Here is a 26319-nt window from a genome sequence, read left to right as displayed (position 1 = left end):
CAGAGACACCAGGAACCTCTGGTGTGGTATCCTGATCATCACAGACTATAAGCCACCCCAACAGACCTGCAATGATTCCTGTTTGTTGCCGGATCAACTAATTACTTTTTTGTTCGCTTTAAGGCAGACAACACTATCCCAGCACAGAAGATCATGCTGCCTTCCAACGACGTTCTTCGTGTTCAGCTCATTCTGTCTTTCATGTGACCACGAACCCTAACCATCTCCCAAATTTCACAATTTTAGAAAAATCTTCTTCTTTACACTTGCCTCTTCTACTCTTCCTTTTCTCTGTCTTTATTCATCAACTTCTCAAAGTATTCTTTCCATCTATTTAGCACACTGCTGGCAGCAGTCAACACATTTCCATCTCTATCCTTAATCACCCTTACCTGCTGCACATCCTTCCCATCTCTATCCGCAGTCTGGCTAACCTGTAGAGATCCTTTTCTCCTTCTTTCGTGTGAAACTTGGTGAACATGTCCTCATATGCCTCTTGTTTAGCCTTCGCCACCTCTATCTTTGCCCTACGTCGCATCTCAATCTGTTCCTTTTGCCTCTCCTCAGTCCCCTCAGTGTCCCACTTATTCTTCGCTCATCTCTTTCCTTGTATGACTTCCTGTATTTTGGGGCTACACCACTAAGTCTCCTTCTCCTCTTTCCTACCAGAAGACACACCAAGTACTCTCCTGCCTGTCTCTCTGATCACCTTGGCTTTAGTAGTCCAGTCATCCAGGAGCTCCTCCTGTTCATCGAGAGCCTGTCTCACCTCTTTTAGAAAGGCTGCGCAACATTATTCCTCCTTCACTTTACATTGTCTGCACAAAATGTAATGCATGATGTCAATGTAACGTGGACAGCCAGAGTCAATCTGTCATTTGGGATCAGAGAAGCCAAGAGAAAGCACTCTTAGACGATCGCCAATTGCTTTAGTGACCACAGTCACACCAAGAATCTGTGGTGTAGTATTCAGAAGATTGGAGATTGTAAACCCTCACCATAGACCTGCGACAGTTCCACCTCCCTGCTAAATGACTTCTTTTCTCGCTTTGAGGCACACGAGCACTCCTTCACACAAGACTCCACCCCTCTTGGTGACCAAGTACTCACACTGACCTCGGACAGTGTGAAAAGATTTCTTGACAGGATCAACAGATGAAAAGCCCCGCTCAGATAAGATATCTGGTTATATTCTGAGGGACTGTGCAGCTGAACTCATTGATGTCTTCACATCTTTCAAACCTTCTTGAGTCAGGGTGTTGTCCATATGTGGTTCAAAGCCACCACTAGCATCCCAGTCTCAAAAGAAGCTGTCTGCCCTCTGACTCAATGAGTACTGTCCGGTAGCGCTCACTCTCGTCCTGATTAAGTGCTTCAAGCAGCTAGTTATGCACAAGTATGAGATTATGATTTACTTTGACTTGATCTAAGTACTAATGTTAGACTAGTCTATCCATATATCTAAATGCGAACGGTCATTTCCCTCGTGGTACTGCGTTATCTTGAAGTTGAAAACTTTTCCCCTCAACATGCTTTAGGAAGATACAGATCATCACTTTCTAGCTTTCATCAATAGATTGACAATAGATACCGCTGTAAATTACACTAGATTATAACAATCAATTTAGATGGTTTGGACATGTTCAGAGATGCCGAAAACTGTTATAAATCTACACATCAGAGACATATGAATTATTATCATTGATGAACAATTAATGGCCGTTAATATTTGATTTCAACAATATAATCAAGGCAAGGACTCAGAATTCATTTGTTCACCAGTGTATTTAATGAATCACTATTTGTGAGAACACCTAATAATTGATCAAGGTAATCAGTTATGGCATCCTTTGGCCTGACGATCTTTTTGTGACTTCAGCATATGCACTAAAAAGGAGTCCTTTGAATTTACTTATTTTCAACATGTACATTGATTGTACATGATTAAAATGTGTCCAAATGAGTTTTTCTTTCTTTTTTTTTTTAGGAGAGGTGTAAATGTCATTTTAACACATTTTGATCACGTGCAACCAATGCGTTCAAATTCAAAGGGCTCTTCATCAGTCTGCATGAGTGCAACAGCATCCTGTTTTTGGAGCGTAATTGCGTCTGATTGACTGGAGATGCCGGAGGAGATGCCAGGAACAGTGGACCAATAAAGAATAGATTATAGCTCTTTGGTTGCTCGAGTGTTCTGTTCGTTGTTGTTGTTGTTTTTGGCTGTTTCTTTGAAACTAAAGCCCTTTGGTCTTTTAGCAATGATTGAAGACATTTTACTCGGACCAACTCACTGGAGGGTACTCTTCGATTGAAATATAACTTGTTTTTTTCCTTTTTTTTAACATGGAGAAAGGCTGTAGTTAGTCAAACACCAGTGTGACAAGAATATGAATTAAAAAAGGTCTCCCTTTGCCTGAGGTGGACGGCATTGATTTGAAGTCTTCCAGTGATTAGGTCCAAAATTTACAGCATTAGTTCTCCTGCCAAAACGTAAACTGTACTGCAATCACATTTAATCAAAAACTAATGTTAATGTGGTCTTTCGCTGTGTGTTTCAGAGTGTGTATGCCAAAATTGCTGGAAGCGAAAGATGTGGAATGCCCCTGTAAAACGCCAAAGAAAATAAATGGTAAGTTGTCAAAATATTCATTGTAAGGTACCCTTCTTGAGGTTAATCTAAAATTAAATATTTTTGGTCAAAACATGGAACCATATTGTTTCGGTATTTTTTTTCCCCTCATTGTTCATAAATTACCATTTCATATCATTTCAATTGAAGACACTTACAATGTTTAGACTTACCTGCATATTCCTAGTTTAAACCATAAATGTATTGCAATGTATGATCCCAAAATACTAATTTCAAACTCATTTTACCCTTAAAAACAATGGCTGAATTATTATTTGCTTTATAAAAAATGTACCAGCAGTTTGTATGTTATTGTACACTCATTTAGTTCCGTTTTGATCTACAAAGATGGTCAAACTTCTATGTACTTCCTTGAGACCAATCATTGCTTTCCTATTAAGAGACATCTTCTGGCAACTAATGTTATCTGAAAAGTATGAAAACCGTGATGTCTTTCTTTTTAAATAAATAGCTAATAAATATAATAGATACTTGAGCAAAAAACACAAATGGGTGAATTCACAAATAGCCAGCAGTGACTGTAGGGATTCACTTGTTTTGGATATAGATATTGTTTTTAAGAACCTGCTCTTCTTTTTTTATTTTCCTCAGATCTGCTGCCATGCCAGTGTGGGTGATATGTCATCTTCGAATGATAGCAGTGATATCACTGCTATCACTTTTGCTATTAGCAACTGGGCTGGGCCTGAGTTCAACACGTGGTTTTGTGGTACAAGGAAAAGACTCATATTCTCCCTCTTATCCCACTTTCTTACGGAATGACACAGAATTTGAACACTTGGCCTTGCATCCTCACCCCAATGTGGGTCGAGTTTACGTTGGCGCTCGTGACAACTTGTTTCAGTTGGACAAATTTCTCCAGCCTGAACTCCAGGATCACACTGGACCAGTCAAAGACAGCCAAGAGTGCTTGCCTCCTGTGACCTTGAATAACTGTCCTCAAGCAAGGCTCACGAGCAACCACAACAAGCTCTTGCTGATTAACCCATACACCATGGAACTTATTACTTGCGGCAGTGTTAACCAAGGTATCTGCCAGAAACGAAGTCTTGATTCTGTCAAAAAGGTGTTGTTCTCCACTGAGACACCAGTGGATACTCAGTATGTAGCAGCTAATCACCCAAATGTTAGTACCGTTGGCCTCATCGTTCAGTCCCATCCGCACAGCCAGCCGGTTCTTTTTGTTGGTCGCGGCTACACAAGCAGCCACCCGCCCATTGCCACACGAAACCTTGACCAGGAACCCATCTTTTCTTATGAGGAAACTGCAAAATTAGCTGTGGCTGGTCGCCTCTCTGAATATGACCACCATTTTATAGCATCCTTTGCCCACCATAATCATGTGTACTTCCTTTTCTACAGGCGAGACTTGACGTCAAAGTCACGCGAGTACCGCACATACGTCTCTCGTATATGTTTGGATGATCAAGCCTATTACTCATATGTGGAAGTGCCCTTGACATGTCATTCCCGGGCAGGAAAGAATTATAATCTCCTTCAAGCAGTCGATCTAGGATTCTCCAAAGATGGCACAGGGAATCAAGGGTCTGAGATTATTCTTGGTGTTTTTTCCACTCCGTTGGCTTCATCAAATCGACCCAGTGAGGACTCTGCCCTATGCATGTTTAACCTGGAAGATGTGGACCGCAGGATAAACTCCACCAGAGACCTATGTTACACAAAGATGGGCAGAGAGTCCGGAATGGAGGCAGCCTACATTGAGTACGAAGTCAAATCTAAATGTGTCAACCTGCTCGAGGTGAGTTACCCAAACAAAAAAATTAAGTTAAAAACAAAGCAGTGTCATCATGCTTTGAATTACTGTGGTGTATTATCCATCCATCGATCCATCCATTTTCCGCCTATCTTAGCTGACTCAGGGCAAGTTGCAGGGCACATCTGAACAACAACCATTTGGTCTCACATTCACACCTATAAACAGTTTAGAGCAGAGGTCGGGAACCTTTTCCACTGAGAGAGCCTTAAATGCCAAATACAGACGTGATTCTTCCGTTTATAGACAGAATTCCGTCTTTTTAAATTGCATAGATAAAAAATATATATTTTCCGTTTTTATGCAATATTACGACCGTAACCCGTGCCAGAATCCACACTCGTTCATTTTCCAATCCGACTCTTGCAAGCGAGGCGGAAAAGGTGGAAAATCTGATACACGTATGTTGATTGCTTGAACGGTTGTTGTATACAAGCCAGTTTATTGGGCCATTTGAAGTCAGTGTGATTTGACAGGCACTATCGCGCCTGCACGCCATCGCACTCACAAATCTGCAAAGTCAAGCACGCAAAATCATGCGCGTAAAATTTATGAATAGAAATAGATATATTTTGAAAGACGTCGGTTATTTTGTGTAGAATTGACCAATGCAATTGCGCACTTGTCACACATTCTCAGCGCACATGAAAACCGATCCAGCACAGTGAACCACAGCCTCATGTCTTTTTTTTCTTTTTTAACATGGAAGCACACTGTCTGCCTCTCAGCCTACTTCTACTTCCTAATTTACCTGACACCGCCCCCCTCCAGCTCTTAATGGGATACACTCATAATTACAAACACTGTCCGTCCACCACCAGTGCTTTAGTTCCTAACACAGTCTGGGCAATGTAGAGCAAAGAGTTAGACGTGCTGCTTATGTTTACTCTCGTTAATAATGGTAAAGGTAAAAAAAGAAAAAAAAAGTGCTGTTGCTTTAATGAATGTGGGGGTATGTGAATAAAAGAAGAAAAAGTGATGAAACTGGATGACATTTTCTCTTTATTTGAGTAAAAAAGGACCAGTCTGAAGCCAAAGTAGAAAGTACAGGATGAGATGATATTTAATGTTAAAATTCCACCTTGGCACAGCCTGATCGAGGATGAAAGCACAGACAATACAGTGCACAAAAAGCTAATTCGGTATTTTAAATATAGGAGGCAACATAACATTAACCTTAAAACTGTTTGGGAGCATCATTCAACTTTCAACATGCATTGCCACAGATATTCTGAAAGCAATAATTCAGTTTTACACCAAGAAAAACAGACAGGATATCATTGTGGGTTAAAAAAAAAAAAGAAACAAAGTTGGAAGCAACCTTTCAAATTTTTAGTTCATAGTTGATTTGGTTTGTTAGGCAATGTTTGTTGACATTTTCATTGTTAGTTTGCAAAAACACAAAATTGTTCTTAAAAATGTTCTGATGGGAATGTAAATACTGTAATCAATTTTAGAATGAGCCATGTAACTTCAGTGGATGACACTGATCTGACCAAAGTGCATTCGTCAGATGTTCCCCACAGTGATCAAAGGGACCGCTCATGATCTTAGTGTGTTTGCTCAGACAAAAAAATTTGAGGGAACGTTGGTCTTGACATTAATTTACGTGTTTATTTCATAAACGTTAACAAAACAAGCCTCCTCCTAAAGAATCAGTATTCACCAGGAAACAGGAAATGCAAGTTAACCATACTGAGCATGTTCCGAAGTGATGCCAAAAGCACATGTTCTGATCTGTTTCTCGTACTGCGAGCGCATTTACGTCGGAAGTCATCAACATCATGACCCATGTCAAAGGAAATTCAGTTACACTGAAAACATTTCTGGGATATAACACAGGTAATGTTTCAGTGTCTAACGATAATAAGTATGAGATTGTGATTTACTTGGACTTGATCTAAGTACTAACGTTAGACTAGTCTGTCCATATATCTAAATGCGAATGGTCATTTCCCCCGTGGTACTGTGTTATCTTGAAGTTGAAAACTTTTCGCCTCAACATGCTTTTTAGGAAGATATAGATCATCACTTGCTGGGTTTCATCAATGGATTGACAAAAGATACTGCTGTAAATTACACTAGATTATAACAATAAATCATGATGAAATAGAATTATTTGATTATATGAATATTTAGTTTTGAAATTGAATGTCTATTGACCTCTTTAAAAATGTCTGTCTCAGTTTGTGCAGTATCAATACATTATGATTATGGTATTAGGTAACAACTACATACTCGGGTATAACAACTTGAGATTCCATTGCTCATCACACTCATCACTATATCTGCGACCATGACTGACCACACCCGTACATTTTTTAAATGTGAGTGACTGTAAATGCGAACGGTCATTTTCCCCCGTGGTACCTCATAATAAGTATGAGATTGTGATTTACTTTGACTTGATCTAAGTACTAACGTTAGACTAGTCTGTCCATATATCTAAATGCGAACGGTCATTTCCCCCGTGGTACTGCGTTATCTTGAAGTTGAAAACTTTGCCCCTCACCATGCTATAGGAAGATATAGATCATCTGCCGACAGTTTTCATCAATGGATTGACAATAGATAATGCCGTAAATTACCTCAGATTATAACATTACATCATGATGAAATAAAATCTTCTTTTCCTTTCGGCTTGTCCCGTTAGGGGTCGCCACAGCGTGTCATCTTTTGCCATCTTAGCCTATCTCCTGCATCTTCCTCTCTAACCCCAACTGCCCTCATGTCTTCCCTCACCACATCCATAAACCTTCTCTTTGGTCTTCCTCTCGCTCTTTTGCCTGGGAGCTCCATCCTCAGCATCCTTCTACCAATATACTCACTCTCTTGCCTCTGAACATGTCCAAACCATCGAAGTCTGCTCTCTCGAATCTTGTCTCCAAAACATCCAGCTTTGGCTGTCCCTCGAATGAGCTCATTTCTAATCCTATCCAACCTGGTCACTCCGAGCAAGAACCTCAACATCTTCATTTCTGCCACCTCCAGTTCAGCTTCCTGTTGTTTCTTCAGTGCCACCGTCTCTAATCCGTACATCATGGCCGGCCTCACCACTGTTTTGTAAACTTTGCCCTTCATCCTAGCAGAGACTCTTCTGTCACATAACACACCAGACACCTTTCGCCAGCTGTTCCAACCTGCTTGGACCCGTTTCTTCACTTCCTGACCACACTCTCCATTGCTCTGTATTGTTGACCCCAAGTATTTGAAGTCGTCCACCCTCGCTATCTCTTCTCCCTGTAGCCTCACTCTTCCCCCTCTACTTTTCTCATTCACGCACATATATTCTGTTTTACTTCTGCTAATCTTCATTCCTCTCCTTTCCAGTGCATGTCTCCATCTTTCCAATTGTTCCTCTGCATGCTCCCTGCTTTCACTGCATATGACAATATCATCTGCGAACATCATGGTCCAAGGGGATTCCAGTCTAACCTCATCTGTCAGCCTATCCATTACCACTGCAAACAGGAAGGGGCTCAGAGCTGATCCCTGATGCAGTCCCACCTCCACCTTAAATTCCTCTGTCACACCTAAGGCACACCTCACCATTGTTCTGCTGCCATCATACATGTCCTGTACTATTTTAACATACTTCTCTGCCACACCAGACTTACGCATGCAGTACCACAGTTCCTCTCTTGGTACTCTGTCATAGGCTTTCTCTAGATCCACAAAGACACAATGTAGCTCCTTCTGACCTTCTCTGTACTTTTCCACAAGCATCCTCAAGGCAAATAATGCATCTGTGGTACTCTTTCTAGGCATGAAACCATACTGTTGCTCGCAGATACTTACTTCTGTCCTGAGTCTAGCCTCCACTACTCTTTCCCATAACTTCATTGTGTGGCTCATCAACTTTATTCCTCTATAGTTCCCACAGCTCTGAACATCCCCTTTGTTCTTAAAAATGGGAACTAGAACACTTTTCCTCCATTCTTCAGGCATCTTTTCGCCCGCTAGTATTCTGTTGAATAAGTTGGTCAAAAACTCCACAGCCATCTCTCCAAATTGCTTCCATACCTCTACCGGTATGTCATCAGGACCAACTGCCTTCCCATTTTTCATCCTTTGTAATGCCTTTCTGACTTCCCCCTTAGTAATCATTTCCACTTCCTGGTCCTTCACTCTTGCCTCTTCAACTCTTCCTTCTCTGTCATTTTCTTCATTCATCAACTTCTCAAAGTATTCTTTCCATCTATTTAGCACACTACCGGCACCAGTCAACACATTTCCATCTCTATCCTTAATCACCCTAACCTTCTGCACATCCTTCCCATCTCTATCCCTCTGTCTGGCCAACCTGTAGAGATCCTTTTCTCCTTCTTTCGTGTCCAACCTGGTGTACATGTCTTCATATGCCTCTTGTTTAGCCTTTGCCACCTCTACCTTTGCCCTACGTCGCATCTCGATGTACTCCTTTCGCCTCTCCTCAGTCCTCTCAGTATCCCACTTCTTCTTCGCTAATCTCTTTCCTTGTATGACTCCCTGTATTTTGGGGTTCCACCACCAAGTCTCCTTCTCCCCTTTCCTACCAGATGACACACCAAGTACTCTCCTGCCTGTCTCTCTGATCACCTTGGCTGTCGTCGTCCAGTCTTCCGGGAGCTTCGGTTGTCCATCGAGAGCCTGTCTCACCTCTTTCCGGAAGGCCGCACAACATTCTTCCTTTCTCAGCTTCCACCACATGGTTTTCTGCTCTACCTTTGTCTTCTTAATCTTCCTACCCACCACCAGAATCATCCTACATACTACCATCCTATGCTGTCGAGCTACACTCTCCCCTACCACTACTTTACAGTCAGTAACCTCCTTCAGATCCTTACATCGTCTGCACAAAATATAATCTACCTGCGTGGTTCTACCACCGCTCTTGTAGGTCACTATATGCTCCTCCCTCTTCTGGAAATAAGTGTTCACTACAGCCATCTCCATCCTTTTTGCAAAGTCCACCACCATCTGCCCTTCAAAGTTCCTTTCCTGGATGCCGTACTTACCCATCACTTCTTCATCGCCCCTGTTTCCTTTACCAATATGTCCATTACAATCTGCACCAATCACAACTCTCTCGCTGTCTGGGATGCTCAGAACTACTTCATCTAGTTCCTTCCAGAATTTCTCTTTCAACTCTAGGTCACATCCTACCTGTGGTGCATAGCCGCTAACCACATTGTACATAACTCCCTCAATTTCAAATTTTAGTCTCATCACTCGATCTGATACTCTTTTCACCTCCAAGACATTCTTAGCCAGCTCTTCCTTTAAAATAACCCCTACTCCATTTCTCTTCCCATCTACTCCGTGGTAGAATAATTTAAACCCTGCTCCCAAACTTCTAGCCTTACTACCTTTCCACCTGCTCTCTTGGATGCACAGAATATCAACCTTTCTCCTAATCATCATGTCAACCAACTCCTGAGCTTTTCCTGTCATAGTCCCAACATTCAAAGTCCCTACACTCAGTTGTAGGCTCTGTGCATTCCTCTTTTTCTTCTGACGCTGGATCCGGTTTCCTCCTCTTCTTTGTCTTCGACCCACAGTAGCTGAATTTCCACCGACGCCCTGCAGGTTAGCAGTGCCGGGGGCGGGCGTTGTTAACCCGGGCCACGACCGATCCGGTATGGGATTCTTTAGATGAACGCTCATATTTGTTTGGCACAGTTTTTACGCCGGATGCCCTTCCTGACGCAACCCTCTGCATTTATCCGGGCTTGGGACCGGCCTACAGATTGCACTGGTTTGTGCCCCCCATAGGGCTGCATTATCATGATGAAATAAAATAATTTGATTATATGAATATTTAGTTTTGAAATTGAATGTCTATTGACCTCTTTAAAAATGTCTGTCTCAGTCTGTGTAGTGTCAATAAATTATGATTATGGTTTTAGGTAACAACTCCATTTACATATATTTATATATAACAACTCAATAAGTTATTTTAAGGTCCTGAGATTCCATCTCTAATCACACACACAACTTTATATCTGCGGGTGTGACTGGTGGACCACACCCGTAACGTTACATCTGGGGGCATGACTGACCACACTCGTACATTTTTCAATTGTGAGTGTCTGGATTTGCAAGTGAACATGGCAGTGGTCAAGAGGAAAGACACCTCTCGAGTGAAAGAAATTGATACAGTATGTGAAAAAGAAATTCTGATGGGATTGGATAGAATGAGAAATCGTCGATACAGTTGGAAAGAAGGAAGTTACCACTCTGTTAAGCGAGGTTTCAAGGCATTGGAAGTTCACGCGAAACGAGAAAAACACGTCAAATAACTGGAAGCAAGGAAAATAAACGTTTCCACAGCTGGGTAGTCAATAACGAGGTGAGAGTTCAGAAGCAATTACAGTTTTGCCTTGGTTCTCGAACATAATCCGTTCCCAAAGGCTGATGTCTTTGGTGGGGGGTGACTAAATTTTTTTAAGCACTTTTGTCAAGGGGCTCATAACAACATCATTCAAATTTTGCAGTGCTCTGCAACATTCAGCTTTATTCAGGTAATGAAGTCCGAGAAGATTATAGGTGTTGTTCCATTTAGCGCACATAGCTTCAATATCGGCACGTGAGACATCCTTCCTGCCTTCAGCCTCATCAGACGACATCTCCCTTCCTCGCCAACACTATCCCCAGCTAACTGCTGCTCGTTCACGAAAATAAGAAGCAACTTTTCCACTTCCTCCAATACCTGTGTCCTCTGCTTGGTCGACGCAGTTGCTCCTTTAGCAACATCACTTGCTTTGAGGGGATCTCTGTGTTTCAGAATGGTGCTGATCGTCGATTTTGCCATGCCAGACTTCTTCAATAACTCAGAAGCACGTACATCAGATTCGTGCTCGGCTATCAAATCCTTCTTGAAGTCGACAGTTTTTAAGCACCACTTTCCTTTTTTCAGCACCAGCAGTTCCACTTGCCTTCTTTGGAGCAATGATCGGAGGTTAATATTACTCAGTTTGAAGAAAAAAAAGTCACAAAAGTACTGGGAAACATCCCCCGAGCATAGGAGTGTGTGAGTTAACTGGTTGCACAGCGTCGCACGCGTTACGTCTTTTCTGTTTTTTTCGGGGGTGCGTTGGAAAGCACAATAACAAATCATCGTGGGTCAGCTGGTTGGGGTGTTTGAATACCGATTTTTCTTTGAAAACCAACGCAAAAAAATCTAAAAATTTTTGTCCGAAAACCGATTTGTATGAAAACCAAGACGTTCGAAAACCGAGGTACCACTGTACTTGTAAAAATGTCTTTTACTGATAATGAAACATGACGTTAATAATTGTTGTCAAATTCATGCATTTCAATCATTTACAAAAACAAGAAATGAAAACGTTTTTGAATGTGTACGATATACATGCTATGAAAGCACACTTACATGCCATGATGTAAATCTGAATTCAACTTATTTTCATTTCTATTAGTTTACTTAGTTGGATTTGTATTTGAATTTGTAATTTTTGAGGGGTAAAGTATGCAACTATTTGCATTTATTTATAGATGTACTAGATAATATTTAATTCATACTACAATTTAAAATTGGTGATCATCCTTTGATCATTCTTTTATCACGCTTGCAGCCCCCAGACTCCTTGCTATTTTTCAGTCTTTTTTCATTCAATCAAATCACATGCCTCCAAATATTTTAAAACGTAATTTCAAAAGAGCCATGCAATATTTTGTAAACTAAATACAGGTGTACCTGCGCATTTATGTAGAACCAACACTTTTATAGTACAATAAGTCTCTGAATTCTATTAAAATAACTTTGCTATGATGTTGCTAACCAATGATGATAAAAGTACTTCTTACCATGAATGTGACTCCTGGTTTTGCTGATGGGTTAATAGTCTGTTTCATACATCATCAGATTAAGCTTCATGCCGGCGTTGAGACTTCCATCCGTTAATTGTGAACGTGATTCAATTTGATTTGCCATCTTGCTGGTATGAAGGTGAACAATTCTTGCTGACAAAGGCATATAGCTTTTATTCGTTTGATTATCTTGTCTTTATGTGAACTTGTCAAAATGGTTATTGGCAACGTGAAGTACAAATGCTTTGGCATACTCCCCATCTGTGAATTTAGACACACAGGAGAACCCTCTCTCTCTCCACAAAGGCTGTCCATCCTTGTTGAAAACTTCGATACTCTTTTTTTTTTTTTTTTTCCTTGGAGCGACCTTTGTCAAAAGTGTTTCCATAAATAGTTGTTCCAACCTGATCTGTGTTCGACCCTTTTGCCCCTGCGCACATCGACTGCCAGACCAAACTATGGCAACCCCACTGGGACAAACTGTCTCTGCGTCATTTGTGTTGCCCGCACGACACAAATCACATGTACCGTATATTGTTATGAGGGCTCTGCGAGCCATAAGCAACCATCAAAACAGCCATGTATGGCTTGTGAGCCATCGGTTCCCGACTCCTGGTTTAGAGTTTTCATTTAATCAACAATGCTTGTTTCGGGTATGTGGAAGGAAACCACAGTTGCCAGAGAAAGCCCATGCAGGCATGTGGAGAACATACAAACTCCACACAGTGGAGGCCGAAATATGCGTTCCAAGCCTAAAAAGGTTTTTTAAAGCAATTTTTTTTAGCTTTTCCTGATAATAAACTGCATAGTAGAAATACTTGTATAGTTTAAATACTTTCTATAATTAAATCATTTAAGAAATATATTTATTTTTTGTTTAAAATGTTTGCTTTAACCTAACGGGAGTATGCTAGGCTGGGAGTGCATTGCCGCATTTGTAGCGACTCGACCCCAGCGTTGTAAACCCTTTATTTATTACCAAAAGTGCAGAATAGCTTTAAACAAGCAATAATGAGGGGGAAAAAACAGACAAATTGATTTTTATTTGCACAGTAAATACGTAGAATAAAAATTAACTTGCGACGAGAGTTCGGGTTAATGGAACAAAAGAGAAAAGCAATACAAAACAACACTTTCAGATTTTTTCGATGGGGGTGACTCGCTCCTTTTCCACAAAGAACGAATCTAATGTCGTTTGTTTCTGCCATCTTTTAATCACTTTTCTGAAGTGGCTCATGACAACATAATTAAACTTTTTGCAGTGCTCTGCAACATTCAGCTTTATTCGGGGGATTAAGTCCTACAAAATTATGGATGTCGTTCCATTTAGCGCAGATAGCTTTATTATAGGCACTTAAGACATCCTTCCTGCCTTTAGCCCCATCAGACGACATCTCCCTTCCTCGCCTAAACTATCCCCAGCTAACTGCTGCTTGTTCACGAAAATTAGAAGCAACTTTTTGACTTCCTCCAAGATCTGTGGCCTTTGCTTGGTCAACACGGTTGCTCCTTTAGCTACATCATTTGCTTTGATGGCATCCTTGTGTTTCAGAATGGTGCTGATCGTCGATTTCGCCATGCCATACTTCTTCGATAGCTCAGAAACATGCACACCAGATTCATGCTCGGCTATCAAATCCGTCTTGAAGTTGAAAGTTTTACGCACCCCTTTCCTTTTTTCAGCACCAGCAATTCCACCTGCCTTCTTTCGAGCCATGTTGGGGGGTTAATGTTGCTCAATTTGAAGAAAAAAAGTCACTACTATACTGGGAAACGTCCGGGAGCAGAGGAGTGTGTGAGTCAACTGGTTGCACCGCCCGCTAATGCCCGCATTCGCGCGCGTTGCGTCTTTTCAGTTTTTTTTCGGGGGTGCATTCTACAGCACAATAACAAAACGTCGTGGGTCAGCTGGTCAGGGTGTTCGAATACCGATTTTCATTGCCATACCATCCCATACTTCTTCGATAGCTCAGAAACATGCAAATCCTTCTTGAATTCGACAGTTTTACGCACCACTTTCCTTTTTTCAGCACCAGCAGTTCCACTTTGGAACCATGATCACGGGTTAATGTTACTCAATTTGAAGAAAAAAAGTCACTACTGGAAAACGTCCGCAAGCAGAGGAGTATGTGAGTCAACTGGTTACGCAGTGCGCTAATGCGGGCGGTCGCGCGTTACGGCTTTTTCGTTTTTTGGGGGGGTGGATTCGAAAGCACAATAACAAATCGTTGTGGGTCACCTTGTTGGGGTGTTCGAATAGCGATTTTCGTTCGAAAACTAAAGCAAAAAAAAATCTTGAAATTTTCGTCTGAAAACGGATTTGTACGAAAACCAAGACGGTCGAAAACCGAGGTACCACTGTACGGTATGGTGTTCTTCCTCACAACTAACCGAAAACTTACATCGTTGACAGTCTTAAATTATAATATGAATATACCAGTAGATTGAAATTAATGGTCGGTGGCACGTTAAGTGAGGTGGCACGTTTGCCTCACAGTTTTGAGCACAGGGTTAAATCCCAGCTAGGCCTATGTGAAGTTTGCATGTTCTTCCTATGCTTATCATTGATTTATCCAGGCACTACGGTTTCATCCCACATCCCAAAAACATGCAGGATAGGTTAATTGAAGCCTCTAAATTGCCCATAGGTGTCAATGTGAGTTGGAATGGTGGTTTATATGTCCCCTACGAATGGCTGGTGACCAGTTCAGGATAAACTCTCCCTTGCCCACAGATAGGTTCCAATACGCCCGACATCCTAGTGAAGATTAAAAGATGAATTAATAAAACTTATATATTTGCGTTGTGATAATCATAATAGATGTGTCAGTTGGAAAGCATTGGCCTCACAGTTCTGAGGTCCTAGGTTCAATCCTGGACCTGCCTGTGTGGAGTTTGCATGTTCTCCCCGTGCCTGTGTGGGTTTTCTCCGAGCACTCCAGTTTCCTCCCACATCCCAAAATCATGCAACATTAATTGGACACTCTAAATTGCCCCTCGGTGTGATTGTGAGTGCGGCTGTTTGTCTCAATGTGCTCTGTGATTGGCTGGAAACCAGGTCAGCTGGGATAGGGTCTAACACTCCCCGCGACCCTTGCGAGGATAAGCAGCTAAGAAAATGGATGGATGGATGGATAATTACAATGATAAAATAATCCATTTTACTTCAAGTGCCCTTCAAGGGAACGCAATGGCACTGAAAAATCACTAAAATAAGAATGGATAAAATGATAGACAATAAAGCACTAAACTGTCCTATTGTAATTCTTACCTTCGCAAACTAACCATGCGGGGGGAATACAAAATAAAAACTTAAAGATCAACATTTTTGTAGTGCTGAACCTGATACAAGGATAGTTGTCTTTTTCGGGCAAAATTTCAGGATGAACCTAAAATGCACCGTAATCTTTCCAAGTACAGTAGTGCTCATCATTCTTGGTATCTATGGTGAGCATGATGTAAAATTCTGTTCTCTTACAAGTTGTTACACAGCAAACTTATATTATATATAGCATCTAATTTCCTACTTTTATGCAAATTGGTATTTAAACATCTCTTCATCGTGGTATTTATATTTTAACATATTGAAAGGTCTCTTGAACGTGGCATGGCTCACATTTACAACCATGAAAAAAGGGCAAGTACAAAACCAGTTTGGTGTTATAGAACAGGGCAGGTTTAACCAACACTTACAATCTCTTCATAATGATTTGGTCTTTGAGTTGGCTGAATCCTGACTCTGATTGTAGAAGTCAATAGACTAGGGGTTCACATACTTTTTCTAACCTGGACTGTGAGTCTTTCCATGATGTGTCCCAAAAATACGGACATTATATAATTGTGTGGAATTAGTAGTAGTTTTAAGGAGATTGTGTCTATTTTTATGACTTGGATTATTTTTTTAAATGTGAATTTTATGGCCAGTTAATGCAGAAATGTTTTTTTCTAAATAATTCACATACTTTTTCTTGCATCTATATATTTTATCAGTCATCATTTCATGACGTGGCAGCATCTGACTACTAAAACATGTCCAATAGAATACTCTTGATCGGTACCCTTGCGGATCTGATCACACACCTAGCCCCATGGGTAGTCGGATTGCTGTGGAAGCTGAAACAATTTTGGACAGCCCCTCTGCTCGACTCACAGCGGTTGCAGTAAGCATGAGGGCGGGCCATACGATTGCATTCTTGGGAGACTCCAAGGGAAACCTGCACAAGGTAAATCTTCACAGAGGTAATTTGCACCTTCACGTTTTGACATAAAGACAAGCACACATTTGTATCTTGATGTTGAGTTAATGTTTTACTTCCTAACAGGTCCTGTTGTATATATAGTTATAGTCCTGTATTCACAAGCCAATTTTTATTGGTCTGGGCTGCCAACCAACTATCCATCCATCCTCCATCCATCTATCCACCTATCCGTTGTCTAATATTGTAAATATTTAGCTTTTTTTCCTTTTGACCAACAGCCACTGACTTCTTGTCTTTAGGAGGAGGATTTTCATTTCCCTAAAATGAATAAAGCATGTCTGTCTGCCAGTTCAGGGTGTACCCCACGTCCTGCCCGTTGACAGCTGGGATAGGCTCCAGCACTCCCGCAACCCTTGTGAAAATAAGCGGCTAAGAAAATGGATGGATGGATGTCTGTTTGTTCCCCATTCTTCAACTTTAACACTCTTTCAACTCTTTCAGCTCGTGAAACCTCGATATATCAGATTAATAGGGGTGGGGGCTTGTCTGTTAACTGATTGTTCGTGAAACCCAGTTCCAACAGTCCGCATCCCGAAGTATCTTTGAGCAAGACACTGAATCCTAATTTGCTCCCAGTGGGCTTGGTAGCAACCTGCGTGACAGCAGCCTCCCATTGGTATATGTATGTGTGGGTGTGTGTGTGTGTGTGTGTGTGTGTGTGTGTGTGTGTGTGTGTGTGTGTGTGTGTGTGTGTGAATGTGAGACTTTGTGAAGTGCTTTAGAGTGAGGAAAATAAGTATTTGAACACCTTGCAATTGTGGAAGTTCTCCCACTTTGAAATCACAGACAGGGCTGAAATTTTTATCTTAGGTGCATGTTCACTGTGAGAGACAATCTATTAAAAAAAAACAGAACAAAAAAAATCCGGAAATCACAATGTTTGATTTTTAAAAAAATAATTTGATTGTTAGTAAGTAAGTAAGTTTCTTTTGGCTTGGCCTGTTAGGGGTCGCCACAGCGTGACATCTCAGATGAACGCTCATATTTTTTTGGCCCAGTTTTTACGCCGGATGCCCTTCCTGACACAACCCCTCCTGGGGAGTGGAGGCCCCAGTGGGATACAAACTCATGAACCCTGTTTTACCAAACCAATGCTCTAACCACTGAGCTATGGGGCCTCCCCTGATTGGTAGTGGTGCAAATAAATACCGTAATTTCTTGTGTATAATGTATCCTGAAGTATAATGCACATCCTCAAAGTTGACCGAAAAAAATCAGGAAAACCAATGACGACCAATTTATATTATTTACTGCTATCCACATGCTCAAAATCTTGGGAATTATCTGTATTTCTACTTTGCTGGATTTATACTTTTATTGTTTGTAATTGTTTTGTTTTTTTAAAAAAAACTGTCTGTCCAACAATCATTAATAATAATCTTTGTGCATGTGCTGTAGTGATATTATGTATCTCGGGACAGGCCACACGACATGCTTGTCCGGGTCTCTGTCAATTTCAGAACAGAATCCCTCGACCAACTAAAATAAATGCTCAATGATGGCATAATGTTTTATTAATACTGTTGAGAACATGTATTAAACGTTGTGGAGACATGTTTTTTTGCGTTAAATATTTGTGCCTAAAGCATTTGTGCACAGTGCAGTTTATACACTTCATAACACATCCTTGAGCAAGCCTTCAAAAGAAGCATTTGACTCATCCCCAATCTGAAAAAGATCCATAAGTAGCTACCTTCGGTGCATTGCTGTGATTGATGTCTTGGTCCAGTTCCGGTGACTCCTTCGTTGCATCATGAACCCACATCTCAAAACTCTTCCACATGCTTTTTGCTGAATAATTTTTTCCTTCGTCTTCCTCCACAATCTCACATTCGATTCAGCCACTTTGAACTGCCGGCCTGCTTCGCGGTTTCCCACTTCTTCGGCATCACAACATTGTGCAAGATGTTAACTAATGACTTACACCTGTCTTTGTTTTGGGGATTGTAAGCTTGTCCTGCTTACAAAAATAAAAGTACAATATTTCCTCTCTGCCTTGTGAGGGCCACAGTATGTTTTAAGCTAGTTTGTTTTACCATCCCTGCACCCAATAATACGTTGCACTTTACGTATGTGTTAAATCTAGAAATAGCACCTTTAACTGAGACTGCGCCTTTTAATACGGTGTCTCTTATGGTCGTGAAAATTCAGTAGCTTGTATGTTTGTCGTTGAATTGCCTTGGTTTTTACCAAAACACTCTTCACAAAGCCCTTGGCATCCAGAAAGGTCTTTATAGCATGACCTTATCATACAAGAATATATTTGTGCTGCAAGAAGGACATTCTTTAGACCACCATTTCCAAAACATGTCTCCAAGATCATGTATTTGTCATGTTTTTATCATTAATATGTTCCTATTACAGGCCTATCCAATGTTCTATAGTTGTAGTTTGTAAAAGTGTAACATTGATCTATATATATATATTTTTTGTGCATTCACATTTTATAGTAATTTGTTGATATATCGAAACACACACTCAGACCTTTATTGAAATTGCACGTGTACCAAAACGCTTAAAAACTTGTCACCATCACTCACTGGACGTGTTTAGCAGAAAACGCATTCTTCTTTCACTATGAAAAGCCATTTCTAAATGTTGCTTTAGCTTTTGTATATGCGAAAGAGTTGTTCAAATGTTCGTCACTGAACCAAAAAAATATTAGCTTCAAAGTCACTCTTCACCTAATTTTTACTTCTTATGCCAAAAATATTTTTTCTCCAGTTTTGAGGAGAAATGGTTGTAATGTATTTGATGAAACAATCCATGTTCTGCTGCTGACAACTATAGAACAATTTGATGAACCAATTCATGTTCTGCTGCTGATAACTATAGAACATATAAAGGTAGAATCAAAATAAAATTCTTGGTAAAAGAAGAGAAGATGTTTGGTCCGTATATGACCAGTGGAAGAGTTTGGTCCACATTGGCTCCAATATGTTATATTCATTTTGAGCCAGAGTTGGACAGCGCCAAGACCGCATTTTGTCAGAGGTTTTGTTGTGAAAGATGGGTAGATTCAGATATAAGCTATTGGCAAAATATGAGTGGGTTGTGCCAGGAAGGGCATCCAGCATAAAAAAAAAACTGATTGAGAGAAGCCAAAAGTTGGAATAACTTGCATGTGATGTCCAACCTTTATGGAGCCAAGGGACATATTTTACAATCGAAAAATCTCATGGCACACAAACACACCCAAATGTCACAAAAGGTAGATCAACTAATTACTGTATGTACTGTACTTCCTGCCATCCAATGGAAGACCTTTCATTTGTTCTTTTTGTCACTGCCATAACTAGTGGAACAAAGATACATTATTTCTTGTAAATTAATGATTTTTTTTGTGCAAGTACAGTGAAGAAAATAAGTATTTGAACACCCTGCTATATTGCAAGTTCTCCCACTTAGAAATCATGGAGGGGTCTGACATTTTCATCCTAGGTGAATGTCCACTGTGAGAGAGATAATCTAAAAAGAAAAATCCAGAAATCACAATGTATGATTTGTACGATTTATTTGTGTGATACAGCTGCAAATAAGTATTTGAACACCTGAGAAAACCAATGTTAATATATGATACAGTAGCCTTTGTTTGCAATTCCAGAGGTCAAACGTTTCCTGTAGTTGTTCACCAGGTTTGAGTGGTGAACAACAGGTTTCGGTGGTTGTTGAGTGTTTTAAAACATTTCTGATACCTCGCTCAGGAGTTCGGTATCAAATTTTAATAGGTTCGTCGGAGATAGGCACTCAGAAATGAAGACAAGACACACTTCTGGCTACCAACAATTGGCACTTTATTGGTCCCACACAGAAATGGTAACACAAGCACAAGCACAAATCACGTGGTATGAAGCTAAGTAATATCCAACCAGCTCTTAGAAGAATATCCAGCTCTTACCGTGCGCCAATAGGAGGGAGAGCCAACACTCCAGGTAGAGAGCAGCTTCAATACCGGCTGGGCATCCGTACGCAACCCGCAGCAGACTCTACCGAGAGTATCCAAAGTCCTCCTTTTATACTCTAAGCGTGTGCGGAAGGAGGGGTGAGTGGCCAATTCATCCCGCCTGATGCCACACTATTCTTTGTTACCAACAGATGGCGTTGCACGACATCATATAACACAAAAAACATCTTTTTATGACATTGCTGGTTATCCAAACATCCTTTTATGACATTGCTGGTTATTCAAAGCTATTGCGATCGTCTTTTAGGTTATACAAAGCTATTGCGAAACATCTTTTAATTATGGAAAAACAACACAATAAAATTATTCTTACTTCATTGAGGCAAAAACCCGGGTGTGGGAGGAGTTCAGTGAGGCCATAGAGAATAACTTCAGGACGTCTTCGAGGAAATTCTGGTCCACCATCCGACATCTCAGGAGGGGGAAGCCGTGCATCGTCAACACTGTGTATAGTGGGGACGGGACGCTGCTGACCTCAGCTCGGGATGTTGTGAGTTGGTGGAGAGAATACTTCTAAGACCTCCTCATTTCCACCAACATGCCTTCCCACAAGGAAGCTGAGTCTGGGTGCTCTGAGGCGGGCCCTTCTATCTCTGGGGTTGAGGTCACTGAGGTGGTTAAAAAGCTACTTGGTGGCAGGGCCCCGAGGATGGATGGGATTTGCCGGAGTTCGTAAAGGCTCTGGATGTCCTGGTTGACACACCTCTGCAGCATCGCATGGACATCTGGGACAGTGCCTCTGGATTGGCAGACTGAGGTGGTAGTCCCACTTTTCAAGAAAGGTGACCGGAGGGTGTGTTGTGTGAGTAAGAGGTACTCTGGGGTACTGGAGAGGAGGGTCTGTCGGGAAGTCGAGTCTCAGATTCAGGAGGAACAATGTGGTTTTCGTCCTGGCCGTGTAACAGTGGACCAGCTCTACACCCTCGGCAGGATCTTCGAGGGTGCATGGGAGTTCGCCCAACCAGTCTTCATGTGTTTTGTGGACTTGGAGAATTCCTGTGGAGGGCCCTGATACGAGCTGTTCGGTCGCTCTATGACCGCTGTCAGAGTTTGGTCCACATTGCTGGCAATAAGTTGGACTCGTTTCTGGTGAGATTTGGACTCCGCCAAGGCTACCCTTGGTCACTGATTTTGTCGTTTCATCTTTTATGGACAGAATTTCTAGGTGCAGCCGAGGCGTAGAGGGTGTCCGGTTTGGTGGCCTCAGCGCCTTAGAGTTGGAAAATAAACATAGTTTGGTCTTCATGTTTTTTAAATGTGAAAGTTTTCACATGCATAGGTAGAACCAAACATTGTCAGTACAGCAATACTCACACGCCGCAGTGTGTGGTATGTGACAGGAAGTGTGTTCCAAGTTTTCATAATTAGCTGATCTGCAGGTTTAATTTTTTCATTTCTCTCTCCACTTACGTTGGCTTGCCAACAATGCTTTCTGGTGGAGGCATGTCTTTTATTTGTTTGACTATCTTGTCATTATGTTAAAAGTTGTCAAAACGTTCTTTGGCAACATCAAGCATGACCGTTTTGGTAAACTCCCCATCTGTGAAATGCTTTCTATTTCTCTCAATTGCCAAAGCACCAGCAAAGCTACATGAATTGCAGTCACCTTGTTGTGTCCTTAACAAAGAGTTGCTGCTGACTAGATTGGACTCTGTACAGTAGCTCTTGACATGCTTTCTTCCTGCTGTTCCCCACAGGATATTTTTATCCAATTGCGTGTGTATGCCATATGCCAAAGTGGCAGTTTATATCAGAGCATTTCATCGTTGCAATTTTGTCATTGTAAATTAGACACAAAGGAACCTTCTTTTTCCACAAAGGCGAATTCCTCTTTCCAGTCTTACTGAAAACTGTGCTACTCTACTCCTCTTTTACTTTTAGCCATTTTTGTCAAAAATGTTTCCACAATTAATTTCCACCCGATCTGTGTTCGATTTTACTGCGCCCACATTGACTTCAATATTGGACCGCAAACTACAGCAAACCCCACTAAGACAAACTGTTTCAGCCTCATTTCCATTGTCTTCCTGACACCAATGACATACTGTATACAGTATGTCGTTATGACTGCTCTGCGAGCCATATGCAACCATCAAAAGACCCAGGTACGGCTCGTGAGCCATAGGTTCTCGACCCCTGAACTAAACCATTCATTGGTTTATAGACCAGTAGCAGGATTTTAAAATCTATTCTTGAGCTCACTGGAAGCCAGTGTATGGACATTAGAATTTCAACTATATTCTCTGACCTCTTTGTTCTGGTCAGAACCTAAGCTGAAGCATTCTGAATGAGCTGCAGCTGTTTAATAGTCTTTTTGGAGAGTCCAGTCAGAAGACCATTTCAGTTGTCAAGTGTATTTGAGCTAAAAGCATGGATGAGGTATTCTGGGTCTGCAGAACTCCCAGAAGGACACTGTTGAATGCCTTCTCCGAGTTCACAAAGCACGTGTAGATTGGTTGGATAAACTCTCAAGCACCTTTGAGGACTCTACCATGGCTTTAGCACTTACCAATCTTCTATGGGGACTTTTTCTTTTTCTTCTTTTCCTTTCGGCTTGTCACATTACGGGTCGCGCACACGAAACGGATCTGAGCTTCAATTTTGTGGTTGATCCTTCTCTCAAGAAATATTACCAGGGAGTCTGAGGAGTTGCATACCCCTATAGTTAGAACACACACATTGCCAAAGTCCACCTGATTTTGCAAATGCAAGTCAAACAAGACAGCCCCACAACACCCAGAGCCCTTTAAGAACGCTGGCTTGCTCGTTTACTTTGGGGGCCTAGTCAACGAGGAGATTCTTAACTACCTCGGTAACCTCAACCCCAAACACAGGAAAGCCTGCCCTACCTCAGCCTACCCATGTTCCAACTTCACATACAGTATTCAGAACATTTTCAACCTCACACAGCAACTTGGGCTTCTTTCCTGTCATTGTGGTGACATTCCAAATACCTAGATGCAGCTTCTGTAGCTGGAGTTGGCACAGCCAAGATCCCCACCTTCAGCCACCGCCCGGCTGTCTATTCACCCGACCCACTTTTTCCCCTCCCCCAGGTGGTGAGATGGGAAGGGAGACCTATTTTACATCTCTAAGCTGTGCCCAGCCAGGCCCATTGTATGCGGACCCAGTCACTTGGTGCTTGCAATTGAGCCCCATCTCCATCCCCAGTTCTAGAGTGGGTTTCCTTGTGACCCACATCCAGGCAAGGAAAAACACCCCCTCCAAAATTGTCATCATCATAGGGGGTTTCAAGCCCTGCTATGTCTGGTTCCTCACCTTGGACCTTCTGATCCTAGGTGGCCTCCCAGACAACTTAAGCTCTTAAGATAGCTATGACACACAAACACCTCCACAAGGATAAGGTGGCTTCTCAGTGTGGGGCAACAAATACAGTGATAAAAATCACACACTTCAGATTTGCTCAAGAGGCATTGATAATCATTAGCAATGTGCTGTATCTTATTTTTACAGAGTTTGTAAGCCCACAGATCAATTTGTCACAGTTTTGTAAATATTATGAAAAACTGCGATCAAGTAGTTCTCCACTGAACTAGCTGCAACATTTTTCTAGTTGATTTTCCATTATTCAGGTGTTCCTAGGGCCAAATGGTGAAGTGGAGGAATACTCCATATGTTCCATTCAGCAGAACACAGCCATCAACTCAGACCTTGTCCTGGATAAAGAAGAGCAGCATCTGTTCATCATGACCCATAACATGGTAAACATATAACCTGTTGCCATATTCTGTCCTTTTTTCTGAACTTTGTTACATCTTTTGCAATACCACGTATATTTCCAAAATCTCTGAGAGTGAAGCTTTGTTTTTTTTGTGTCCCAACTATACAACAAATTCTAATTTGGCAGCCTGTTTTTGACCTATCCTAATCACATTTCCATTTCTATTGTTGTTGGTCAAATCATACATTCTGTTTCGAGAGTTTATTATGGTAGCTTGGCATAACTGAACTTATAGGTGTGATGATGGTTGCAGCTGCAGAAGAGGCCAGTAGCTGAATGCCAGCAGAACCCCGACTGTCACTCCTGCCTGCAGGCCCATGATCCTTACTGTGGCTGGTGTGTCCTTGAAGGAAGGTGAGATGCACTCCAGCACTTTACTGACAATTAAAACACTTCATTGACCACATAGAGCATTTCTTTACAAATGAGTATTCTCTGACATTATTTATGATGATTTTGTACATGACAATGACGAAAAGGCCAGTATTCTTTAGAGTTTCAGGACAGATTATTTTTGTCAGAACAAAAGGAGTCTGATTTGGAAAGACATAATTCACGCTCCCCTCCCTGAGCCATCACTTTATCGTAGTGGAGGGGTTTGTGTGTCCCAATGATTCGAGGAGCTAAGGTGTCTAGGTCTTCATGCGACCCTGGTAGCGTCACTCACTGGAAAAAGGTCCTAGGTAAGGGACCCAACAAAGTAGAACTCCATAAACCCCCATGACAAATACAAATATTGGACCGAGGTTTCCCTTGCCATCAGACTTGGGACACCGGGGCCCCCCTGTGGAGCCAGGCCTGGAAGTAGGGCTCAATGGCGAGCACCAGGTTGCCTGGCCTGCACCAATGGGGCTCGGCCAGACACAACCGGAAAGGGTAACGTAAGTTTCCCTTACCATGGGTTCACCACCTTTGGGAGTGGCCATAGGGGTCGGGTGCAGTGTGAGCTGGGTGATGGCCAATGGCTGGAACTATCTTAAGGCTATCAAAGCTGGCTCTAGGGAGGGAAGGAACCCGAGCTAGTGTGTGAGCTCGAGAAGCTCCACCTAGATAATCGGGCTCGCCGGTGGCCGAGAGGGTAGCCTTTGGGTTGAGATAAAAGCACCACCTTCGGGTGGAGGATGTGTCCTGACTATAGTCTGTGCCTATGTATCAAACAACAATTCAGAGTACCCACCCTTTTTGGAGTCATAGAGGGAATGCTGGAGAGGGCGCCCGCTATAGACTCTTAATACTCCAGCTGGGGGATTTCAGTGCACACAAGGACAATGATGGTAAAACCTGAAAGCGTGAGATTGGGAAGAATGCTCCTTCGGACCCGATCAAAATCAGAACGATGTTCTGTTACTGGACTTGTGTGCTCTTCAGCAGTTTTCCATAACAAACACCATGTTGATGCATAACGGTGTCCACATGTGCACTTGGCACCAGGACACCCAAGGACACAGTTCAATGATGGACTTTGTTGTTGTGTGATCGGACTTACGAACACATCTCTTGGACACTCTGGTAAAGAAAGGGGTGGCGCTGTCAACTTATCACCACTGGTTGGGGAAGATGCTGGTTTGATGTGGCAGGCCCAAATGTTTCCTGAGGGTCTGCTGGGAACGTCTGGCAGACTCTCCTGTTCAGAAAGAGCTTCAACTCCCACTTCTGAAAGAACTTTGCTCATGTTCATGTTTGATGACTTTGAGTCCGAGTGGACTATGTTTCGTGCCTCCATTGCGGAGGCGGCAGACTGGAGCTGTGCCCATAACGTGGTCGGTGCTTTTCATGGCTCAATCTCTGAACCTGTTGGTGAACACAAACAGTGAGGGATGCCAACAAGCTGAATTAATTCTATTGGGCATTTTTTCCCTGTGGACTCATGAGGCAGCTGAAGGGCAAGTGGAATGGAGCTTTGGTGGTCGCTGAACAAAAACTCTCGTGACGTAAGGCCATAGAGAGAAATTTACTAATGGCATTGAAGAAATTCTCAAGGGTGGGGAAGCAATGCACCGTTAGCACTACGTAGACTGAGGATGAGGCGCTGCTGACCTTGACTCGGGATGTTTTGAGTTGGTGGGGAGAATACTTGGAAGACCTCAATTTCACTGACACACCTTCCCAATCAAGAAGCAC

At 41.9% G+C, this 26319-nt stretch overlaps 1 protein-coding gene across 6 annotated transcripts in view; it reads left to right on the top strand.

Annotated features, from left to right (window-relative positions):
* Nucleotides 1-26319, top strand: part of plxnb1b (plexin b1b) — a 190650-nt gene that overhangs the window by 35802 nt on the left and 128529 nt on the right. For all 6 annotated transcript variants that reach the window (XR_009796996.1, XR_009796997.1, XR_009796998.1 and 3 more), the window contains exons 2-6: nucleotides 2559-2629; nucleotides 3242-4409; nucleotides 16274-16456; nucleotides 24050-24178; nucleotides 24452-24552. Coding sequence is in view for 3 of the 6 variants with exons in the window: in XM_061833950.1 (XP_061689934.1) it covers nucleotides 3252-4409; nucleotides 16274-16456; nucleotides 24050-24178; nucleotides 24452-24552 (1571 nt within the window). In the remaining 3 variants the exon portion in view is untranslated. The remainder of the gene's footprint in view (nucleotides 1-2558; nucleotides 2630-3241; nucleotides 4410-16273; nucleotides 16457-24049; nucleotides 24179-24451; nucleotides 24553-26319) is intronic.

This window comes from Syngnathoides biaculeatus, chromosome 10 (assembly GCF_019802595.1).
Source record: "Syngnathoides biaculeatus isolate LvHL_M chromosome 10, ASM1980259v1, whole genome shotgun sequence".
NCBI lineage: Eukaryota > Metazoa > Chordata > Actinopteri > Syngnathiformes > Syngnathidae > Syngnathoides > Syngnathoides biaculeatus.
Note: the sequence above shows the minus strand (reverse complement) of the source record. Positions and strands in the feature narration are given on the sequence as shown.